This window comes from Pezoporus occidentalis, unplaced genomic scaffold (assembly GCF_034315485.1).
Source record: "Pezoporus occidentalis ecotype Australia unplaced genomic scaffold, CSIRO_AGI_Poc_V1 ctg45, whole genome shotgun sequence".
NCBI lineage: Eukaryota > Metazoa > Chordata > Aves > Psittaciformes > Psittacidae > Pezoporus > Pezoporus occidentalis.
This window is the reverse complement of record NW_026915780.1, coordinates 4,915,524-4,937,026: the sequence shown is the minus strand read 5'-3', so window position 1 is coordinate 4,937,026 and position 21,503 is coordinate 4,915,524. Positions and strand designations below refer to the sequence as shown.

The 21,503-nt window shown below is 47.1% G+C and overlaps 1 protein-coding gene across 1 annotated transcript; it reads left to right on the top strand.

Moving 5' to 3' along the window:
• Window positions 1-4,055: 4,055 nt before the first annotated feature.
• Window positions 4,056-20,183, top strand: LOC134172182 (deleted in malignant brain tumors 1 protein-like). Its single transcript, XM_062635079.1, has 14 exons — window positions 4,056-4,757; window positions 7,029-7,340; window positions 8,714-9,355; window positions 10,119-10,160; window positions 10,578-10,889; window positions 12,452-12,787; window positions 13,653-13,988; window positions 14,187-14,216; window positions 15,606-15,756; window positions 16,202-16,413; window positions 16,657-16,829; window positions 17,320-17,708; window positions 18,442-18,713; window positions 19,362-20,183. The coding sequence occupies exons 1-14, from the start codon at window positions 4,691-4,693 to the stop codon at window positions 19,511-19,513; spliced, it is 3,426 nt and encodes a 1,141-aa protein (XP_062491063.1). The 5' UTR covers window positions 4,056-4,690; the 3' UTR covers window positions 19,514-20,183.
• Window positions 20,184-21,503: the final 1,320 nt, after the last annotated feature.

Here is a 21,503-nt window from a genome sequence, read left to right as displayed (position 1 = left end):
TTTCTATGGGAAATGTAGGCCATTTATAAGATTTTGTATAGAGGACAAATATAATCAAATCTGTTACGTGAACGTGTAATTAAGAAAAAGCAGGAAAGAAAGGACATGGAGCTGTTGGAACAAGTCCAGAGGAGGCCACAAGGATGATCAGGGGACTGGAGCACCTCCCGTATGAAGACAGGCTGAGGAAGTTGGGGCTGTTCAGCCTGGAGAAGAGAAGGCTGCGTGGAGACCTCATAGCAGCCTTCCAGTATCTGAAGGGGGCCTATAGGGATGCTGGGGAGGGACTCTTCATTAGGAACTGTAGTGATAGGACAAGGGGTAATGGGTTAAAACTTAAACAGGGGAAGTTTAGGTTGGATATAAGGAGGAAATTCTTTCCTGTGAGGGTGGTGAGGCACTGGAATGGGTTGCCCAGGGAGGTTGTGAATGCTCCATCCCTGGCGGTGTTCAAGGCCAGGTTGGACGCAGCCTTGGGTGCCATGGTTTAGCGTAAGGATGCCACCGCCGGGGCAGCCAGAGCAGAGCTCCCGGACCGGGCCCTGACCATACAACGAGTGCTCACCATCCCGCTCGCCTGCCCGCGCAAACCGCCCCGACCCGCTCTGTTCCCCGCGCTCCCTGGGGCAGGTTTTTAACCGCTCAGGGCTGGTGCCGCTGCTTCAGGCTCCATCCCCTGTGAGTCAGCTGCTGGCGTCAGCAGAGCTGCCGGCTCCTGGGCAGGTCCCATCGAGGACTCGAGGCTCCCTCGGTGGCTTTTGTTGCTCTGAGCTGAGGCTCCTCGATGCTGATCTCCCCCCCTGCTCCTGTGTTGAAGGAGTCCTCTCTCGAGCTACTCACCTCAGCAATTGACCCTATAACTCTAGTGACTCAGTCTACTTAAAACTTACTATTTAAAGCTAAATAACTAATAGCTCTCAACATCTGAACTCCCAGCCAAGTTATTGTCAGGAAGAATGCGGCTTCTGACAAAGTGACTTTGCCAAGTAATGATTTCTGCTCTGGTTCTTATGCATTCCTACACCTGTAACGAGGGGGAGAGAAAGAATGTACGTAAGCTGCCATAAGGAAGCGTGGCCTCTCCTATCCCCATGTGAAAACAAAATGAAGAAAAAATAATAAAGGAAGACTCTGTTTGGGAGCAGGTACTTAATACAGGTGGAAAGGTCATTGGTATTTGATTGAGAAATGCTCTACTTTAGCCTTTCTTGTTTACTAGCCAGCTATGAAAGAGGGAAGTTCCTTGGTAAGAGGATAATGTCCTATGTGTGAGGTGAGCCAGGGACAAAGTGGTGACGTGTAAGGAAGGTGGGCTGTACTCCAGCGTGACATCCTGACCTGACGAGGAGGATGAGGGCAGCTCTGATGGGAATCAGCTTTACAGCTTGTACCATTCCTTACCTCAAGCTGCCTTCTGGTGATTCCATGCAGGCCTCTCACCACCTCTCCATGCTGTGGAGAAGGGACCATACAAGGAGGGGCTGGCATTGCCCACAGACAGTGGAAGTTAATTTTTAATACACATGAGGAGCAAGGCTTGAGGAAGGTCCTCCACTCCTCTCTACCTACAGCCACCTCTGAAGGGCAGAGCTATCCAGGAGGTTGACCTGCCTTTTATCTAGTCCTGTTGCGTGGACCAGAGACTGTCCAGGCTTGGAGAAATCCAACAACCTGCTCAGCACAGAGAAGACTTTCTTGGACATGAGTTTTCTTGCCTTTCTAGAAGAGGACCTTCCCCTATGCTCTTCCCAGGCCTACTGTTTTCCATCCTGCCCCTCTTTCTGCTGTGGTCTTTCTGCTGTGGTCTTGCTGCTGTGGTGTTGTTACCCCAACATGTTCCAGAGCACAGTTTCATGGCACTTTTTCTACTTCTCCTAGTCTATTAATATTACTGTGACAATTAGAAAAGCAGAAAGATCCTAGACCTAGGTTGTTGGTGTCTTCAGCCTGCAATGTGGTTGTGCTGTTCAGAGCTGAATCTTCCCACACTAGGTCTGTGCTACAGCTCCCAGATGGAGATATATCAAGATTGTACCAGAATGCAAGGTAGAAGTACCGAGTTGTTTCCATGTTAAATGTTGCTTTAGAAAACACTGATAAAGTAGTTGGTGTCTCAGACTCATCCTTCTTATTTTCGGCCGCCTTCCTTGATCCACACATATTATAGAAATGCAGGATTCAATACAATTGGATTTGATGAGGAGTAAAGGGTCATGTTCTAAAGTACATGTGCCTGGTGCATGATCTCTGTGCTGAGATCCTTCCTATTCAAGAAATGCTTCCCTGTTACTGTAGTGAGGTGCTGGTACAGGGTGCCCAGAGAAGCTGTGGCTGCCCCATCCCTGGCAGTGTTCAAGGTCAGGTTGGACACAGGGTCTTGGAGCAAGCTGCTCTAGTGGAAGGTGTCCATGCCCATGGCAGGGGTTGGAACTGGATGAGCTTTAAGGTCCCTTCAACAAAAACAAGTCTGGGATTCTATGATTCTATGAAATCTACCAGTAAATGCAGTGGATTTTGACTCTTAGCAGTAGACAGTTCTGATCCACCTGTATCCTCACCACTAAATACATGCTAGCTGATTTGCAATGACATGCTTCACATGACATAGGCAGCAATGCCCAAGAGGCCATCAAGGAATTTGATAAATTAGAATAAGCTGCCTCATTGCATCATAATGTGTGTATTCAGACTATCATTATTTTGTGTAGAAGTCTGTGGACACCCTTATTCCATTGTAAGTACTTTCTTGCGGTCACAGGTGAAAGCTGATTAATCTTTGTCTTTTCAATGGTTTTCATTTGGACCTCACAAAAGCCAGTACATCTGCAGAAGTCTCCTAATAGTCAGCAGAAGAGAAAGCGTTCTTGAAGCTTGGTGGAGCTTCTTTCATAGAACAATGTGCCGAGAAACACTTCAAGCTGCCAGAAGAAGTCCCAGAGAACAAAACTGTGTTACTGCAAGAGATTTACCTGGTCAATGGGAAGGATGAAAACATGCTGCATGGTATTAACATTAATTAAATAATGCAAATTTATTAGAACAAAACATTTATCTATTCGTACTGTGCAGAGATTGTCTTGTAACCAAGATCACTAGAACGATCTGGATGTTTGAAGTTTGTAGTGAAGAATTAATCAGTGTTGTTCATTTACCTGCACAGTTTGACATGAGTTTTTTCACTTGATTTGCCTAGGAATCACTTTCGTGTTCCCCTTCCTCCCCACCCTTTTCAGTTATGACAAGAGTTTGGAGAGGAATTGCCACTGACTGCAGTGTTTGATTGGTCAAATATACTGGACTTTCTTTGCTTCTTGCCAAGATGTCAAAATCAGAAGAATATGAATACAGAATACCAGGTGTGTACATTTCCTCATTCATGTGCAAATGTGGTTGTTTGCATAAAAAAAAAACATATTTGCCCTTCTCAATGTTCATTTTCAAGGCTTCCAACGTTATCTTTGGCCTTTTATCCTTTGCACTTCCTTCTTCCATTCCAAAATGCTGGCCTTTGTGGAAAGACCTTCTAGGTTATGTTCTTTAGTCTTCATCCTTGATGACTGCCCCTGCAGGGCAATAAGTCTGTACATGGCAACAATTGTGCCACCAGTTTTAACTCCTGATAATGCCATTCAAGACATGAGGGCTGTAGAAGCAGGAATCAGGTGAAGAACAACATTCTGGCTCTTCAGTGTTAGGATGATCATCAGCTTTTTCTTGTTAAGTAATTAATACACAGAAACAGAGGAAAGTAACCACACTGGCAAGAGAATGATGAAGTGAGTTAGGCATTGTTTCATGTTGTGGAAAAGCTTTGGATTCATTCTTCAAAGAATGATACAGCTTGAATTGTCACTATACAAGGACTATATTAAGAGAGAATCTTATTAGAAATCTGAACCTTCCCCACACATACACTTTAAAATGGCTTAAAGGAAATTCTGGAATAAAGTTAAGTTTCAACCTATGTAATTTACTTACCTATGCATAAAATCCACTGATCTTTCTGCACATTTGCACAAAAAGTTATCATCTGAGCCTGATTCTCTTTAACCTTTCTTCAATCTAACAGTCCATCAGTAAACACAGTTTTGACTTGAACTTAAAAGTGCCAAAAATCAATCGGTTCATATTGGCACCAGTGTTGACTTCAACTACAAGGTTCTTCAGGGACTCCCCAGTGATACTTGAACAGGGTCACCAGTCTTATTTCATTTAAAGTATGCCAAAGCTTTAAGGCATTCATGGCTCCCCAGGGAGATTTGCCACATTAATAGGCACCAGGTTAGGAAATCTATTTATTACTTTGCTTGATGAAGCCTGTTTAAGTTTCAAGATACCACTCCCTTCCCCACACCTTCCAAGGAATCTCTCTATAAAAGAAAAAAACCTGAGACTTATCAGCCAGAATTGAAAGGTATCTTTGGATAGGAGCTCATTTTCTTTGTACAATGAGATGATTGTGAAACCTATGGTAGCAGTGGAAAATGTTACTCTTGAGATATAATCTTTCTGCAAAACCCAGGAAGTTACAAAATCTTAAACAACAAATCAAACATGTGTTGTTTTTAGATGATAGGACTGTGGTTGCTTTATTGTTCTACTGTAGAAAAAGAAACCTAAAGAGCCCCACCCCCTCAGAAATAGAAACTATATATTCTGACTGTCCTTTCTGTCAACAGCAACTGATGAGATGGGTACCACTACAATTTTGACATGGCTACTCTTGCTAGGTCCAGCAGTTTTGGAGGCCAAATCAGGTAAAGCACTTAAACTTGCTCCAGGGGGCATAAAAAGATCTAAAACTGCTTGGGGTCCTCTCTGGTGGTTTCACAGATAAGAATTACATTCATGCTGGCATCAGTATGGGCAAAAGATGGAAAGAAAAATTGGATGAAAGAGATAGATAGCACAGTTTTGTTTTACTAAAATTATGAGCTAATCCTCACAGTGAGTGATAAGAATGATTTAAACCATTTAGTGGAGTTAATTTTGCTGCCACAGGGTCATGTTTGTCTTGGTGCCTTGCAACATTGCAAGAACTGTGTCTGTGAGTGTGTTATGATCGGGTCACTCCTCCAGTTCCAGAAATCTGACCTAAGAGTTATGGAAGAATTCATTCATTTATTTTAATTGTATATTTATTCCACAGTGTATGCATGCATACATATGTTATATACTTAATATTGCTTGTATTATTTGATTATTCTTGATATTATGTACAATTTAATAAAAGACAATGAGCAGTTAGTTTTCATAATCCAGTTCTAGATAAATAAGGGGCATCTGAAGATAATGAAAGACATGAAATGTTTTTAGTTCAACTTTTTTATGGTCATTGACTTTTGACTTGTCTGATTAGTTTCTATCTCCTAGGCCACTTAGGTGACTTTGAGTTAAATAGATCAATGCATAGCCTAGAATAATTGCAGGTGGTTTTTCTAGTTATTTAAGCATCATTATGATAATTTATATTGCCATCATCCACTTTAACCAGTTTTCTTTGTCTGTGCTCTGCTTGCCTGGTGATAAGCCATCTCTCTCTGGCTGCTCCAGCTCTTATCTCTGTTCTTGGCTAATTCCCCAGCCCCTGCCTCTGTCTCCTGGATCAAAGTGTTGTATTTGTATAATCACAGCCTTTTGCCTTTCTGACACCTCTGAAGTGTGAGGCAGGATGCAACCCATCTAATTACAGCTCTCGCAGTGATGACAGACCCTGAGTGAAAGCAAATAGAACTTTCAGATCAGCTTTTATTTCCTAATCCCATTCTGACTTTTTGCCAGCTTTGTGGTTTCTCTCCTCAAAAATCCTACGAGTGAGGTTCAACAATGTGCATGTCCAAGTAGATATCTGAAGAAACAAATCAGATGTAAGTCAAGGGGCACTTTTGCAGCTTTTCCCTTCCAGCTGCCAGTTAAATGCACACAAACAGAGACAAATCTGGTTTGGACTCAGTCTTGACTGTTCTTCTAGCCCAACAACGATGAATTAGATGCAGTGAAGAAATTCTGGGGCTGTTAACGTCTCAGATTTGTTTTGCTTTGGGTGACTTACTCAGTGTTTAATAACAAGATAAATATGTATCTGGCAAAGTATAACAAGTGCAGCATGCATGGTTTGATTTCCGAAGTGTAGGTACTGCAAATCTTAAGTTACAACATTTATTTGCTCACTTACACTTGGTGGTAAAGTCTCTAATGAATTCTCTCAACAAAAATGAACCTCTCAAATGAGGATTCTCATACTGTTCACTGCAGAATGCCTAAACAAGCTAACGCAGTCTAGAAAGCAGATGGGCTTTACCTGAATGAATGCAGTGATCAGAGTATTCATGATACATAGGTCATTAGCTATTTCTTTATTGTTATTGGCATATAAGAAATAAAGCCACTGGATTCCTATTGAAATTTTTATAATCCTATTGAGACCATTGTCCATTCTGTCAAACACTTCAGGGAATAAAAGAAATACATAAACATGAAATGTGTTCTTAAAGCATGCCATTTTCTTCCTATTAACAAAGTGGAAAAAAAATAATTGTGCTATTTTCTTAATACAGATTTACTTAGATTTCATTCAGATACTGAAATTCATTTTCTCTCCTTTGCTTTCCTATTATGCTTTTCTTACTTAAGAATTTCCTTTCGTGCTGAAAAAGTTTGTGCTTAGCCTGCTGTCTAACTTTTCTGAGAAATCTCACATAAAATATATGTAGCTGATTTTGAGATCTGGAAGAGAGAAAGAAAAAAGGTCTGTGTCACCTCTGTCCTTACAGGCATTTAGTATTGGGCTAGGCAAGCACCTACTAAGAGCGACGGGGCAAAAGGACAAAATAGATTATAGAATCCCAGACTGGTTTGTGTTGGAAGGAGCCTTAAAGCTCATCCAGTTCCAACCCTATGCTGCGGGCAGGGACACCTTCCACTAGAGCAGGTTGCTCCAAGTCCTATCCAACCTGGCCTTCATCTTGACTGACTTCTAATATCACTTCCAGCTTATTTGCCTGTGTCCGTTTCCCTCTTTCCCACAGTGACTCGTGTCCGGCTGGTGAACGGAAGGCACAGATGTGAAGGTCGCATTGAGGTCTATTACAGAAGAGAGTGGGGGACAGTTTGTGATGATTTCTGGGACCTTTCTGATGGCCAGGTTGTGTGCAGGCAGCTGGGATGCGGCGGGGTCATTGCGGCTCCAGGCAGTGCTTACTTTGGGCAAGGCTCAGGTGATATCCTCCTGGACAATGTGCAGTGCAATGGAGATGAGGCCTCCTTGTTTCTCTGTAAACATCTCGGATGGAAGGTACACAACTGTGCCCACTATGAAGATGCTGGTGTTGTCTGTTCAGGTGCTGTCATGTTTTTCTTTTCTAAATACTTTTGCTATAAATTGCACTCAATATACATGTACGGGCATGCAGGTATGGAGGCATTCTCCTTCTGAGATAACATTTCATTTGTTCAAGACATATGGTGGAAATCTGTACCAGATATACCAGATACATGTCTAATCTTTCTTTCTACTTTATTTTGAAGAGCTTTCTGTCTGTGCAAAGGCACACTCCCTAGGAAATCTCTCAGGAAGCAGAGCCTGGTCTTCCAACAGCCCTGTCTTTTTACTCCACTGACCCTGCAGAGCCACTGTGGACCATACTTTTCTCACAATAGTAGTTTACACACTGTGCTTGCTCACTGCGTGCACAGCAATTAAAAACCCGTGGATCAGATTTGCATTGCTATGTGCAGAACTTTAATTCTGTCATGGCATAAAATCACCCAGCAGTGACAAAGAGAGCAAGGAAATATGTTAAAATTAGAGGCAAAGCTGTATCTTCTAGAGAAGAGAAGGCTGCGTGGGGACCTCAGAGCAGCCTTCCAGTATCTGAAGGGAGGCTATAGGGATGCTGGGGAGGGACTCTTCATTAGGGACTGTAGTGACAGGGCAAGGGGTAACGGGTTCAAACTTAAAAAGGGGAAGTTTAGATTGGATATAAGGAGGAAGCTCTTTACTGTGAGGGTGGTGAGGCACTGGAATGGGTTGCCCAGGAAAGTTGTGAACGCTCCATCAGTGGAGTCCTTCAAGGCCAGGTTATACAGAGCCTTGGGCAACATGGTTTAGTGTAAGGTGTCCGTGCCCATGGCAGGGGGGTTGGAACTGGATGATCTTAAGGTCCTTTCCAACCCTAACTATTCTGTGATTCTATGATGGTGATGGGTTCAAGCCCTGCTGGTGCCAGCAACCCTACAGCTCCTGTCTCTGTAGCAGGAGCCTGTAGGGGACAGCCTCCAACCATGCCTGAGCCATCGTGTCCTGTGGTGGGAGCAGATGCTGCATCAGTACCTTTCGCTGCAGTCACCATCTAGAAATACCACTTTTAAGAAAAATTTTCAATTGGCTGTTACCCACTTCTATTGCCTCCACTGACCCCAGCCAAGATGGAGTATGCAATCATAGAATCACAGAATGGTTTGGGTTGGAAGGGACCTTAAGATCATCCAGTTCCAACCCCCTGCCACAGTCAGGAACACCTTCCACTAGAGCACGTTGCTCCAAGCCCCGTCCAGCCTGGCCTTGAACACTGCCAGGGATGGAGCATTCACACAGAGTAATTTGTCTTGATTTCACTTCATCCTTAAGGAACTGAGCTTGTAGCTAACACACAGATGTACACATTGCACAAGCATGGTCCTCATATGCGTGGTGGTTCTTCTGTATTCACAGGAAGGACCACTACGGTGCTGACGACCTCCACGGTGCCAAGAAACTCAACACTGCAGACAGTACCCATAACGGAGGACACAGACACCATAGAACCAATGACCTTTCTAACAGATCTGCCCTCCCTACCAGATGTGGTCACCATAGTACCATCGACCTCTGCAGCTGAGACAATGTTCTTAGAGGAGATAGCCATCACAGAAACAATGTCCTCCCCAGCAGAACCAACGACCACCATAGCAGACAGGTTCACCACAGCGGAGACAACGTCCCTAGAAGAGACACCCGTCACACAACTTATGTTCTCCCCAGCAGAGAAGACCTCCCCAACTACCTCAGCACCACTCTCCACTGCAGGAGAGGAGATAACCACTGCAGAGACATTCTCCTCACTGGAGACAATCACAGGAATACCACTGTCTGCCACAGTGGAGACAACGTCCCTAGAGGAGATAACCACTGCAGAACCAATGACCTCCTTAGCAACGACATCCTCCTCAGCAACAATGACCACCACAGCACTACTGACCTACCCAGTGGACACAACCACAGGAGTGCAAACAACCTCCATAGAGGACATGTCCTCCATAGCAGAGGCTGCCACCACAGTCCCAATGAATACCACAGCACAGGAGAGCACAGCAGGTAACCCTCTCCCTCACCGGTCTCCTTAGTGCCTCTGATTTCTCTGATCTGATTGCACTGGAGGGAGTCTCCCATCCCTGAGCAAACTTCATTCTTGCCACCCAAGTCCACAATGAGGATGGAAGCAGAGCATGGAGAAGAGCTGGTAAACTGGGAGGGGGGGGGTAAGGCGAGAGGCCAGGTCCTCTGTAACCATTGCTGGTGAAGGAAACTATTTGGGAAGGGATTTTCTCTCACTGCAGTGGGGGGATTGTGGCAGGGGATCATTCAGACTTAGCCCCTTCAGTTCCAGCACAGGGAGTACCATAGCTATTGCCTAGACATACTCTGGGATTTGCAATGTGAGTGGAAAAGAGAAAGATGCTGACTCAAATGTTTTGTAATGCAAGTTAGACCTCATCCGCCATATGGTTCCTGTCCAGGGAGCAAGTAGTTGTGTGAAACACAGAAGTGATGATGGTCATTTCAATTGAATGAAAGACATGGTATGAAGTACCATAGGACAGGAGCTCCTTGAAGGCAGGCTACTTCAGGGTGCATGACATGCACTGACAGTGCTTAGAGCCTTCTTCATTGACACCAAATTGTTCTTTGCACCCACAGCTCCAGCTGCCAGCACAGAGGGACCACATTCAACAGGTAACTCATACCCACCACACACATCCCTGGCCTTGCACCATGCATTCAGGCTCCCTGCTGCAGGAGCCCATGTGGGGACAGCAGGGCGGGGGCTCATTCACTCACTCCCTCTTCTTCCTTGCAGCAGTACCTACAGCCCCTCCTACCCAAGTACCGTACACAACAGGTAATGAGTGCTCACTGAGCTTATCCCCTTATCCCCAGCCTTGCAGTGGCACAGGAGGAGAGGAGGGGGAAACTGCTGGCCAGAGCCTGCCCAGTGCAGGGCTGCTGCTCCCCTCTCCACGGTGCATGCCGGGTTCCCCCTAGGGGATGGGCACACTGAACGTGTACAAATGGGTTTTCTACCCATGCCTCAAGCAACCCTGTCCCCACGCAGCTCCCACCGGCCCGCAGATGTCCCTCTGCAGGGAGAATCTGCCTCCTGCACACCGGGGTCTTTGCTCCGTCACTGCCCTCCCCTGCTCCCTTCGGTCTGCACCACCCCATCCTGTGGTCCCTGCACCCACACCAGCCGGGGAGGTGGGTGCTGCGTGTGCGGGGCAGGTAGGACCCTGAGGCGGTGCCTTGTGCCGTGTCGCAGGGCCCATCCTGCGCCTGTCGGGCGGGAGGCACGGCTGCGAGGGCCGCGTGGAGCTGTCCGACGGCAGCAGCTGGGGCACGGTGTGCGACGACCTGTGGGACCTGCGGGCTGCCCGGGTGGTGTGCGCGCAGCTGGGCTGCGGGGAACCCGTGGCCGCCCCGGGCAGCGCCCGCTTCGGGGCCGGCTCCGGCCGCATCTTCCTGGACGACGTGCAGTGCCGCGGGGACGAGCCCTCGCTCCGGATGTGCCGGCACAACGGCTGGGGCATGCACAACTGCCAGCACGTGGAGGACGCTGGTGTCGTCTGTGCAGGTCTGTGGGCAGCAAAGGCACCGGGGCTAGCATGCACATCACAGCGGGTGGGTTTCGGTGCCTTCCCTTGGGAGCAGCCATGTTTACACACCTCAGTAGGGCCAGGGTACAACAGTGAGACCGGGGCCTTTTCCTGCCTGGTGCTGGAAGCACGGGTGGTACTGACACCCTGGGTTTGCACACTGAGAGCACAGCAGGCTCCCCATGCTCGCAGGTGTAGGTGGTTGGTGTGGTGGGAAGAGCAGGATGGTAGGATCAAGGCATGGGGAGGATGGGGCAGCACCGGGGACATGTCGGGATGGTGTCTGGATAGGGGAATGGCAGAATAGTGCCCCATTTCCTCTTCCCCCATTAGTGCTCCAGCATTGCATGTCTATTCATAGTCACAAGCCTGATGCCTTTTCATTCATTCCTTTTTCCTCCTTGCAGCAGTACCTACAGCCCCTCCTACCCAAGTACCGTACACAACAGGTAATGAGTGCTCACTGAGCTTATCCCCTTATCCCCAGCCTTGCAGGGGCACAGGAGGAGAGGAGGGGAAACTGCTGGCCAGAGCCTGCCCAGTGCAGGGCTGCTGCTCCCCTCTCCACGGTGCATGCCGGGTACCCCCTAGGGGATGGCCACACTGAACGTGTACAAATGGGTTTTCTACCCATGCCTCAAGCAACCCTGTCCCCACGCAGCTCCCACCGGCCCGCAGATGTCCCTCTGCAGGGAGAATCTGCCTCCTGCATACACACAGTATCACAGTATGCTAGAGATTGGAAGGGACCTCGAAAGATCATCTAGTCCAATCCCCCTGCCGGAGCAGGAACACCTAGATAATGTTACACAGGAATGTGTCCCGGCAGGTTTTGAATGTCTCCAGGGAAGGAGACTCCACAACCTCCCTGGGCAGCCTGTTCCAGTGTTCCGTCACCCTCACTGAGAAGAAGTTCCTTCTCAAGTTTAAGTGGAACCTCTTGTGTTCCAGTTTGCACCCATTACCCCTTGTCCTATCATTGTTTGCCACTGAGTAGAGCCTGGCTCCATCCTCGTGACATTCCCCCTTTATATATTTATAGACACTAATAAGGTCACCCCTCAGTCTCCTCTTCTCCAAACTATAGAGACCCAGCTCCCTCAGTCTTTCCTCATAAGGGAGGTGCTCCACTCCCCTAATCATCTTTGTTGCCCTGCGCTGGACTCTCTCCAGCAGCTCCCTGTCCTTCTTGAACTGAGGGGCCCAGAACTGGACACAATATTCCAGATGGGGTCTCACCAGGGCAGAGTAGAGGGGAAGGAGGACCTCTCTCGACCTACTAACCACCGCCCTTCTAATACACCCCAGGATGCCATTGGCCTTCTTAGCCACAAGGGCACAGTGTTGGCTCATGGTCATCCTGTCGTCCACTAGGACCCCCACGTCCCTCTCCCCTACACTGCTCTCTAACACCGGGGTCTTTGCTCCGTCACTGCCCTCCCCTGCTCCCTTCGGTCTGCACCACCCCATCCTGTGGTCCCTGCACCCACACCAGCCGGGGCGGTGGGTGCTGCGTGTGCGGGGCCGGCAGGACCCTGAGGCGGTGCCTTGTGCCGTGTCGCAGGGCCCATCCTGCGCCTGTCGGGCGGGAGGCACGGCTGCGAGGGCCGCGTGGAGCTGTCCGACGGCAGCAGCTGGGGCACGGTGTGCGACGACCTGTGGGACCTGCGGGCTGCCCGGGTGGTGTGCGCGCAGCTGGGCTGCGGGGAACCCGTGGCCGCCCCGGGCAGCGCCCGCTTCGGGGCCGGCTCCGGCCGCATCTTCCTGGACGACGTGCAGTGCCGCGGGGACGAGCCCTCGCTCCGGATGTGCCGGCACAGCGGCTGGGGCATGCACAACTGCCGGCACGTGGAGGACGCTGGAGTCGTCTGTGCAGGTCTGTGGGCAGCAAAGGCACCGGGGCTAGCATGCACATCACAGCGGGTGGGTTTCGGTGCCTTCCCTTGGGAGCAGCCATGTTTACACACCTCAGTAGGGCCAGGGTACAACAGTGAGGTCGGGGCCTTTTCCTGCCTGGTGCTGGAAGCACGGGTGGTGCTGACACCCTGGGTTTGCACACTGAGAGCACAGCAGGCTCCCCATGCTCGCAGGTGTAGGTGGTTGGTGTGGTGGGAAGAGCAGGATGGCAGGATCAAGGCATGGGGAGGATGGGGCAGCACCGGGGACATGTCGGGATGGTGTCTGGATAGGGGAATGGCAGAATAGTGCCCCATTTCCTCTTCCCCCATTAGTGCTCCAGCATTGCATGTCTATTCATAGTCACAAGCCTGATGCCTTTTCATTCATTCCTTTTTCCTCCTTGCAGCAGTAACTACAGCTCCTCCTACCCAAGTACCGTACACAACAGGTAATGAATGCTCACTGAGCTTATCCCCTTATCCCCAGCCTTGCAGGGGCACAGGAGGAGAGGAGGGGGAAACTGCTGGCCAGAGCCTGCCCAGTGCAGGGCTGCTGCTCCCCTCTCCACGGTGCATGACGGGTTCCCCCTAGGGGATGGGCCACACTGAACGTGTACAAATGGGTTTTCTACCCATGCCTCAAGCAACCCTGTCCCCACGCAGCTCCCACCGGCCCGCAGATGTCCCTCTGCAGGGAGAATCTGCCTCCTGCACACCGGGGTCTTTGCTCCGTCACTGCCCTCCCCTGCTCCCTTCGGTCTGCACCACCCCATCCTGTGGTCCCTGCACCCACACCAGCCGGGGCGGTGGGTGCTGCGTGTGCGGGGCCGGCGGGACCCTGAGGCGGTGCCTTGTGCCGTGTCGCAGGGCCCATCCTGCGCCTGTCGGGCGGGAGGCACGGCTGCGAGGGCCGCGTGGAGCTGTCCGACGGCAGCAGCTGGGGCACGGTGTGCGACGACCTGTGGGACCTGCGGGCTGCCCGGGTGGTGTGCGCGCAGCTGGGCTGCGGGGAACCCGTGGCCGCCCCGGGCAGCGCCCGCTTCGGGGCCGGCTCCGGCCGCATCTTCCTGGACGACGTGCAGTGCCGCGGGGACGAGCCCTCGCTCCGGATGTGCCGGCACAACGGCTGGGGCATGCACAACTGCCGGCACGTGGAGGACGCTGGAGTCGTCTGTGCAGGTCTGTGGGCGGCAAAGGCACCGGGGCTACCATGGAGCTCATGGTCCTCTGTGCCCAGTCTTCTATGGTGTCCCCATCCTCTCCTCACCCCAATCTCTGTCGTGGTACCCTGTGCCCTAAGGTGGGGCCACATCTGTGCTCTAGCATCTTTCTCCTGAGCTTCACATCTCACCTGTGCCTCTTCTTCTATACCCACAGCTGCTGTGGCCACCCCGACATCTACATCAGGTAATGCTCTTTGCCTTTTCTCTCCTTTTATTTCTGGGCTGCCTACCTTTTGTTTTTGTTTGTTTTTTTTTTAATTGTTTTTTTCTTTTTCTATGGAAAAATCCCTTTAAACTTGCATGATAATCCTTAGGCAGGCTGTGTTATCCCCTTGCATTTTAGTGATGCTTATTTTTCTGCTATGATGGTTGGCTGTAGGCAAGCCATTTCTTCACTGGGCTCTTCAGCTAGGTCAAAGCTTAAGGATATGTGGTCTAAATCTCTCACATGCATTATTATTGGTAGGTTGGTGTTCAACTATCGCAATGTGTAACTTTTGGCTATTCTGCTTGCCCCAGCTGTCATGGTCATCAGCCTATTTTTGCCTTGACCATCCACAACAGGGGAAGTGTGAACGCCCCATCCCTGGCAGTGTTCAAGGCCAGGTTGGACAGAGCCTTGGCTGACATGGTTTAGTGTGAGGTGTCCCTGCCCATGGCAGAGGGGTTGGAACTGGGTGATCTTAAGGTCCTTTCCAACCCTGACTATTATATGACTCTATGATTCTATGATTCACAGTAGAAGACAATACAAAAGTGAAGATGCCTGAGAGCCCGCCCAGTCTGATCAGGAGAAAGGGCAGTACCTAAGCACAGCTGATCCTCCCAAGCTTGGAATAGCCTGAATATTCCAAAATCCTGAGGCAGGGAGGAGTGTGCTGTGCAGGAATATAAAATGGGGGTTGTTGTTGCCCTTACGTGTCACATCTTGTAGGAATTACATTCATAGCATGTACTCACTTTCTATCAGGAAAATTTTAGGATTATCAGTGCATTTAACATAAGAATTGTATGTCACTCATCTGGCAAGACCATGAAAACTTTTTGCAGCTACACTTATAGTAGAAATAAGATATATTTAAGACTTGGCCCAGCAGCCTGGAATGCTTATTTCAGTCTGTGATGATAAAATTAGAGTTTCCTAGAAGACTTGCAACTTATTGATTCTCTGAAGTCCTTAGGACTTGGGGAATTAGGGAAATAAAGAGAAGCAGGAAGGTAACTGAGGGGATTCTGTTTGTTGAGGAAGGTACTTCCATGTTGAGTGTCATGGTGCCTTCCTGAATTAGACCTCAACTGCAGAAAGGAGAGACGAGATCAGAAAGCTCCAAGGTGTTACAAACCCCAGCTTGAAGAGAGTGGTCTGACACCATGGATGTGACAGGGAATCCCAAATCCGACATGAAAGTAAACCTAAAGGGGGAAAAACATTTGTCTTGATTGAGTCTTACAGAGTATCACCTGCAGTTAGCAGGAGACCTGCTCTTCAGCAGCTGTGGATGGAACACATACACCTCAAGTACAACTTTGCAGAGGTTACTGTAAGTAAATTCTCTTCCATTTCTTTCTGCAGCACCTTATTTTTGTGGTGGCTCAATCTCAAATTCCTCTGGGATGCTGCAGACTCCCTTCTACCCTGGAAGTTATCCAAACAACGCTGACTGCGTGTGGGAAATACAAGTAGAGAACAATTTCCGTGTTGTGCTGACATTTAGAGATATTGAGTAAGTAAAACATTGATTCCCTGAGCAAATGACAAAGTCAAAATATACGTGAGAGGTTTGGAACCTAGCTGAAACAGGAAACCTTCCAAATTTTAAAGATTCTTTCAAAAACATCCAGCAGTTGAAAGGCTCCATCTCTGGCACTGTCCAAGGCGATGTTGGACTTTGAGCAACGTGGTCTAGAGTGAGGCATCCCTGCCCATGCCAGGGGGTTGGAACTAGATGATCTTAAAGTCCTTTCCAACCCAAGCTACTCTGTGACTGTGATGTTATGACCAGAAGAAAATCTCGATTACTGTAGTATTTTCTGCTCACAGTTTTCTGCTACATCTACATACAAAATGAACAAACCCTCAGCCATAAAAACCTCAAGTGCTGATTTTATAACGTGTTAAATCTGAGTTTCTGAAACACTTTTGACAAGGTGCTGACATTTGTTTGCCAGGATGCAAAGCGGCAGATGCCAGTATGACTACATTGAAGTCTACGACGGGCCTCTACATTCCTCCCCGCTTCTTGGGAGACTTTGCTCTGGTTCCTTTCCCACATACACATCCTCTTCAAACATGATGACCGTTCACTTTCACAGCGATTCTAGAGACACCTTCAGGGGGTTTCAGGCTCACTACTCCTCCATTCCAGCAGTTCACAACTCTAGTAAGTTGCTGGTTGGTGTTTCTTAACATACCAGCCTGATTATTGCTTTTGTTTGCAAAATAAAGATTTGTGTGTATTTAAAGATGTTAGGGAAATTACATGATGTGTGTGAATATGATGGGCTGGTATGTGAACTGCCTCCCTTCTAAATGAAGAAATGAACAACATTTGGTTCAATTACAACATTTAATCATTAACAAATTCATAAAGTCACTAATATATGGTTTCTGCTTCTTCTACCAGCCCTTCAGTGCTTGCCAGACTACATGCATGCAGTGGTTAGCACAGACTACCTCCGGTCTCAGGGCTACTCAGCAGAGATGGTCACTCTGAATGATAATCGTTGTAGACCAACAATCACATCACGTGAGGTTATATTCAACATTCCCTACAACGACTGTGGGACGACACGGGAGGTATGTGTTATCCTGAATTGCAGAACCCCGCACTGAAGAGAGTCATGAAGGGCCCTTGTGGTCTACAGTACAAAGTGAACCAATGAGACGCAGAGGTTTTTAGTGCTTTAGGGAATCCCCATGTTTAGTAGAAATGGAGGAAAGCATGAGAAGGAGTTATATGAACCCTCCCTGATTTAAAGCAGATGTAGTCTTATAAGTGCCACGCAGGTTTGGGATAATTGCACTACATGATTGATATTTGGTACAGATGTTGAATGAGCTGGTTCTGCCTTGGAGTTAACAGAAGTTTTCCCCACTAATTTCTGTTCAATAGCTTACTTCAGCAAGTTTGTTTAGAATGTGTGAGCAGCAAAGTCCAATATCAACTTCTTGGTTTCAAGAGTTTAAGAGAAATCTGCATTTTCAAACTTTGTGTTACTCTACCAAAGCCTAGAACAGGTAACATGACAAAAATGCAATTCCTCATTTTAAATTGCATGTTAAACAGGAGAACAACGATACCATCAACTATTCCAACACCATCAAAGTTACTTCTTCTGGGTACATAATCAGGAGGAAAAAGAATATTAACTTACACATCAGTTGCAAAATGCTACAGAAAACATGGATGCAAATAACGTATGTTGCTGAGGACACTGTAGATATGAATGAAAATCAGTTTGGAAGATACACCATAAACATCACTTTCTATGACTCCTCATCATTCTTGCGGCAAGTGCACGACTCTCCGTACTACATTGACTTGAACCAAAATTTGTACCTTCAAGCTTATCTTCACAGCTCTGATCCAAATCTGATCCTGTTTGTGGACACATGTGTGGCATCACCAGATCCTCAAGATTTTAACAGACTGGCCTATGATATAATCAGGAATGGGTAAGAGCTTTCTCAAGCTGTTAGAAGCATAGCTACAATATTCTTTCCGCATTTATTTAGAAGACTAGAGCCAATCTGAATTGGTATTGACCTCACTATCCATAGACTGTTAAGAGGGGTTTTTGAGTTTTTATTCTTACAGTGTGAACCTGGAAATGAGACATTACATTAAGACTTTACTAGCACTTCATTTCCCTTACTTCATCCTTGTCCTATATGCAAAATCCAAAGTAGTGGGAGGTAGATGAGATGAGATAGTGAAAACTGTCAGCAGGAATCTATCATCCTAGGCATTAAATATGTTACTAAAATCAGGTCAAGCATTAGAATAATTTTTTATGACTCATATAGCACAGACATTAGTAAAAGTCTGCTCTTCCCTCTTCAACACTTAGAATCATAGAATAGTTTGTGTTGGAAGGGACCTTAAAGCTCATCCAGTTCCAACCCCCCTGCCTTGGGCAGGGACACCTCCCACTAGAGCAGGTTGCTCAAGACCCCATCCAACCTGGCCTAAATAGAATATTCTTCTCTTGGAAAGAAAGAGTTGCCAGTGCTCTGGCTTCTTCATAGGACTTAAGTCTCTATTTTCGAAGTCTGTACAACACTATAAAAGTTGAATCTTTGTCCCATTGTTTTCTTAGCACCTGGCTATGATATAATTTTGTTTTAACCTATAGCATTTTTGCAGGAATATACATAAAGCCTAATTCTCTTTTTCCTTTCTTTCTAGATGTGCTAGAGATTCTTCCTATGCCACATACTACTCCCCCTACAGCCACTTTGCTCGGTTCAAGTTTAATGCCTTTGAGTTCATCAGCCGGCATTCAGTAGTCTACCTGCGGTGTGAGCTGGTGGTGTGCAGGCTTCGGGACTATTCCTCCCGCTGCTACCGGGGCTGTGTTAGCAGGGCCAAGAGAGATGCAAGTTCTGCTGAGGAAAGAGTGAACGTGGTTGTAGGGCCACTTCAGCTTCAAGGAGGGGGTGCTAAGAGTAGGAATATTGGTAAAGTCAAATAACTTCCTCTTCTTTTACTCTAAGCCTATTTGGGACTTCAAGAAAAGCCCTAGCTTTTCTTACATCTGCCACTGAAATCTGATTTTGCCAACTTTACCATAAAAAAAAAGGGATCTTTTTGGCTGAGCCAAATGTCTACAAATCTCTTCTTTCACACATTGTAAGCCCCCTGTTTTGACCTGCATGTATAGAAGTATAACTGCTTTGGCTGTCCCAAAGGAGAGGCAGCGTGTGCCCCATTTTCATAGAATCACAGAATGGTTAGTGTTGGAAGGGACTTTAACCATTCTATGCATCTGTGAAACAAGATGCTATGAAAATGCCATGAAATTTTTGGTGCTATAACTCCATTGAACTAATTAGCTCCAGTCTGCTGGAGCAAATGAACTAATGGCTAATATGATGTCCAGCTCAGCCTTTTTGAGAAACATTTAATTCCCTTAGTTGTCTTCCTCTTGTCAAGTTTGCTTAGTTATGTTGTCATCCCTGTTAATGTAAAGCATGTTCGAATAGTTTAAAGCAGTGAAGTTAGCCTAATTCCGGCTCTGTTCTGGGAACCATCCTTTTTAATGCAGCCGCTCTCTCTGTCCTGATCTTTAATAAACTGAGATCTACCCCCTCTGCCTTCACTCTCAGGGCTGGACTCCTCTCTGCCTCCTCCCCAAGCTGATAACCCCCTCACGCCGGTCGTTGCTGCTGTCGCTGTCCTCGCAGTTGTCGTCTTTGTTCTTGCTGGGTTTCTTGCAAGACCTGCACTGAAGAAACTGCTTTCACATGGGACAATGTGAGCTCAAAGGTCAGCATCATCCACTCAGTGACTGCAAGGCAAATGTCACATATCATCAGCTGCCAAAATGCTTCACTGACCGCAGTCACATTTGTACCGTTTGTAAGAAGCTGTGATATCTTTATCGACAATAAATCCTAACCTGTTATAGTGCTTTAGAATAACTTTGTAATCCTAACACTTCTTAAACGATTAAGAAATCATTTCGACATTCATGTCACGAGTTGTTTGGTACGATCATCTTACCATTTTTGTCCTCTTTAGTTCCCTTCTTACGTTCTTCTGAGACCATGTACCTAATGCCTAGAAATTTCATGAGCTGGAGAGACAATATGAATGAGATATCAATAAGTATTTCGAGGTTTAGTATAGAGTAAAAGAAATAGGTCATGCCCGGAAAGGAAATGTAAAAATTGTTCTTATCATGGCATCTAGAGTTGTGGCTATACAATAATTATTTTGAGCATTGCTCTTGATGCTAAATTTCTCAATGGAAAAGTAACAGGTCTGTGCTTATTTGTAAAACGCAGAGAATCCCAAGCTGAAGTAATCTGTTACATGAGCAGCGTAATTTAAAATCAAAGGAAGGAATGTTTACAAAGCAATAATTGTATTTTGTCTTTCGAATGAATGTGGCTGTGATTAAAATACAGATGGATGTTTTACTCTTTTGAAGAGTGTGGTCTGTTGGATTAAAAATACGCTGAGCAGTGGGCTGAGGCCCTGCTTCTGAAATACTGCATAGGGAATTCCTAAATATCTTAGTGTAGGCTTCCAAAGGAATGAGATAATCCTTTTTCTTTCTGTACGTGCAAATTTACAGAAGATATCTGGCCTAGGAGGACTTCCAACTCAGAAACGCCCTCTCTTTTGGTTTCTGTTGTTTTCTCCTGTGTGTCACTCACAAAAGCAAAATGATCCACATAAGGACCTGACAATCTGCATTTCCTCCACCCCTGTGTTCCCTCCAAAGCAGATGGCTGACTGAGTCCCTGAGCATCCTCACCCATCCCAGCAGGTCCCTCATCCAGTGCTGTTCCCACTGCATCACCAAAGGTGAGGACTTCAGAAACATGACAGGAGCTTCCCTACATGCCTGTGAGCGTCCTTTACAACCAGTGTATTTCTCTGTGTTATTGGAGAAGAAGCTTTTCCTCCAGTATTGGGCTTTCTGCCCATCAGTTGCATTTTGAAACACTTCTGTGTACTGCTGTGAAGAGGTGTGAGGTACCTCTGGTTTGTATGAGTGTTGGGCACACCTCTGTGTGTGTGGCTATAACAAGGCATTTTAATGGAGCTAAACTGTAAAGGATGAGTAGAAAATCAAATAAGACCTAGCAGCAAAGATAAAGCAACCATCCAAACCTAACAGGGAAGATCTTGAAAGACTCCTTGGTTCCTCATTGATGGTAGATGTACTGGCAAAGCTGAGAAACAATAGAGAACAGGAATCATCCTGTCCTGAGAGGTCTCGAAGAAGTTCCCCAACCATTTTGGTGTAACTACCATTGCTCTTTTCTCTCCTGTTATCTCCTTGACACACTTCTTCTCCTGACATCCCGGCTGTAGCCCCAGTCTCCTTCTCCCTCCACACTTCAGCATTCGTGTCCATGAACATCACAGCCTGTTTCCTACAGAGCTACTAGGTCTCTGCTGCTGCCTCCATCCTCTGTGCCAGCCACCCCTGTGCCTCCTCCTGCTCAACCATGGGCACTGCTGCTCAAAAGCACATCAGCTGGAGCTTCCCTCTGCACCCTCAGCCCAAAATCTTCCCAACAGATATTTTCCTAACCTGCCTATGCAATCTCTTATGCTTGACATGACCCAGGAGTGAAATTAGCATCGCTGTTGAAAAGGCTTTTCACAAGTTCTGTTCGCAGTTTTCACTGTTGCTGGCAGATCCCATTAGCTCTTGCACTGTCCCTCCTAGCCACAGGGAGGAATTTCCTCCCCTTTCTCTTTAGATGCATTTTACCTAGCTGGAGATTGAT

Bases quoted from the DNA above. Each gene is read 5' to 3' on its own strand.
- LOC134172182 (XM_062635079.1), top strand. From the start codon at position 4,691: ATGGGTACCACTACAATTTTGACATGGCTACTCTTGCTAGGTCCAGCA. The intron at 10,161-10,577 runs GTAATGAGTGCT...GCCGTGTCGCAG, and splicing joins CCAAGTACCGTACACAACAG to GGCCCATCCTGCGCCTGTCG. The intron at 16,830-17,319 runs GTATGTGTTATC...CATGTTAAACAG, and splicing joins ACTGTGGGACGACACGGGAG to GAGAACAACGATACCATCAA.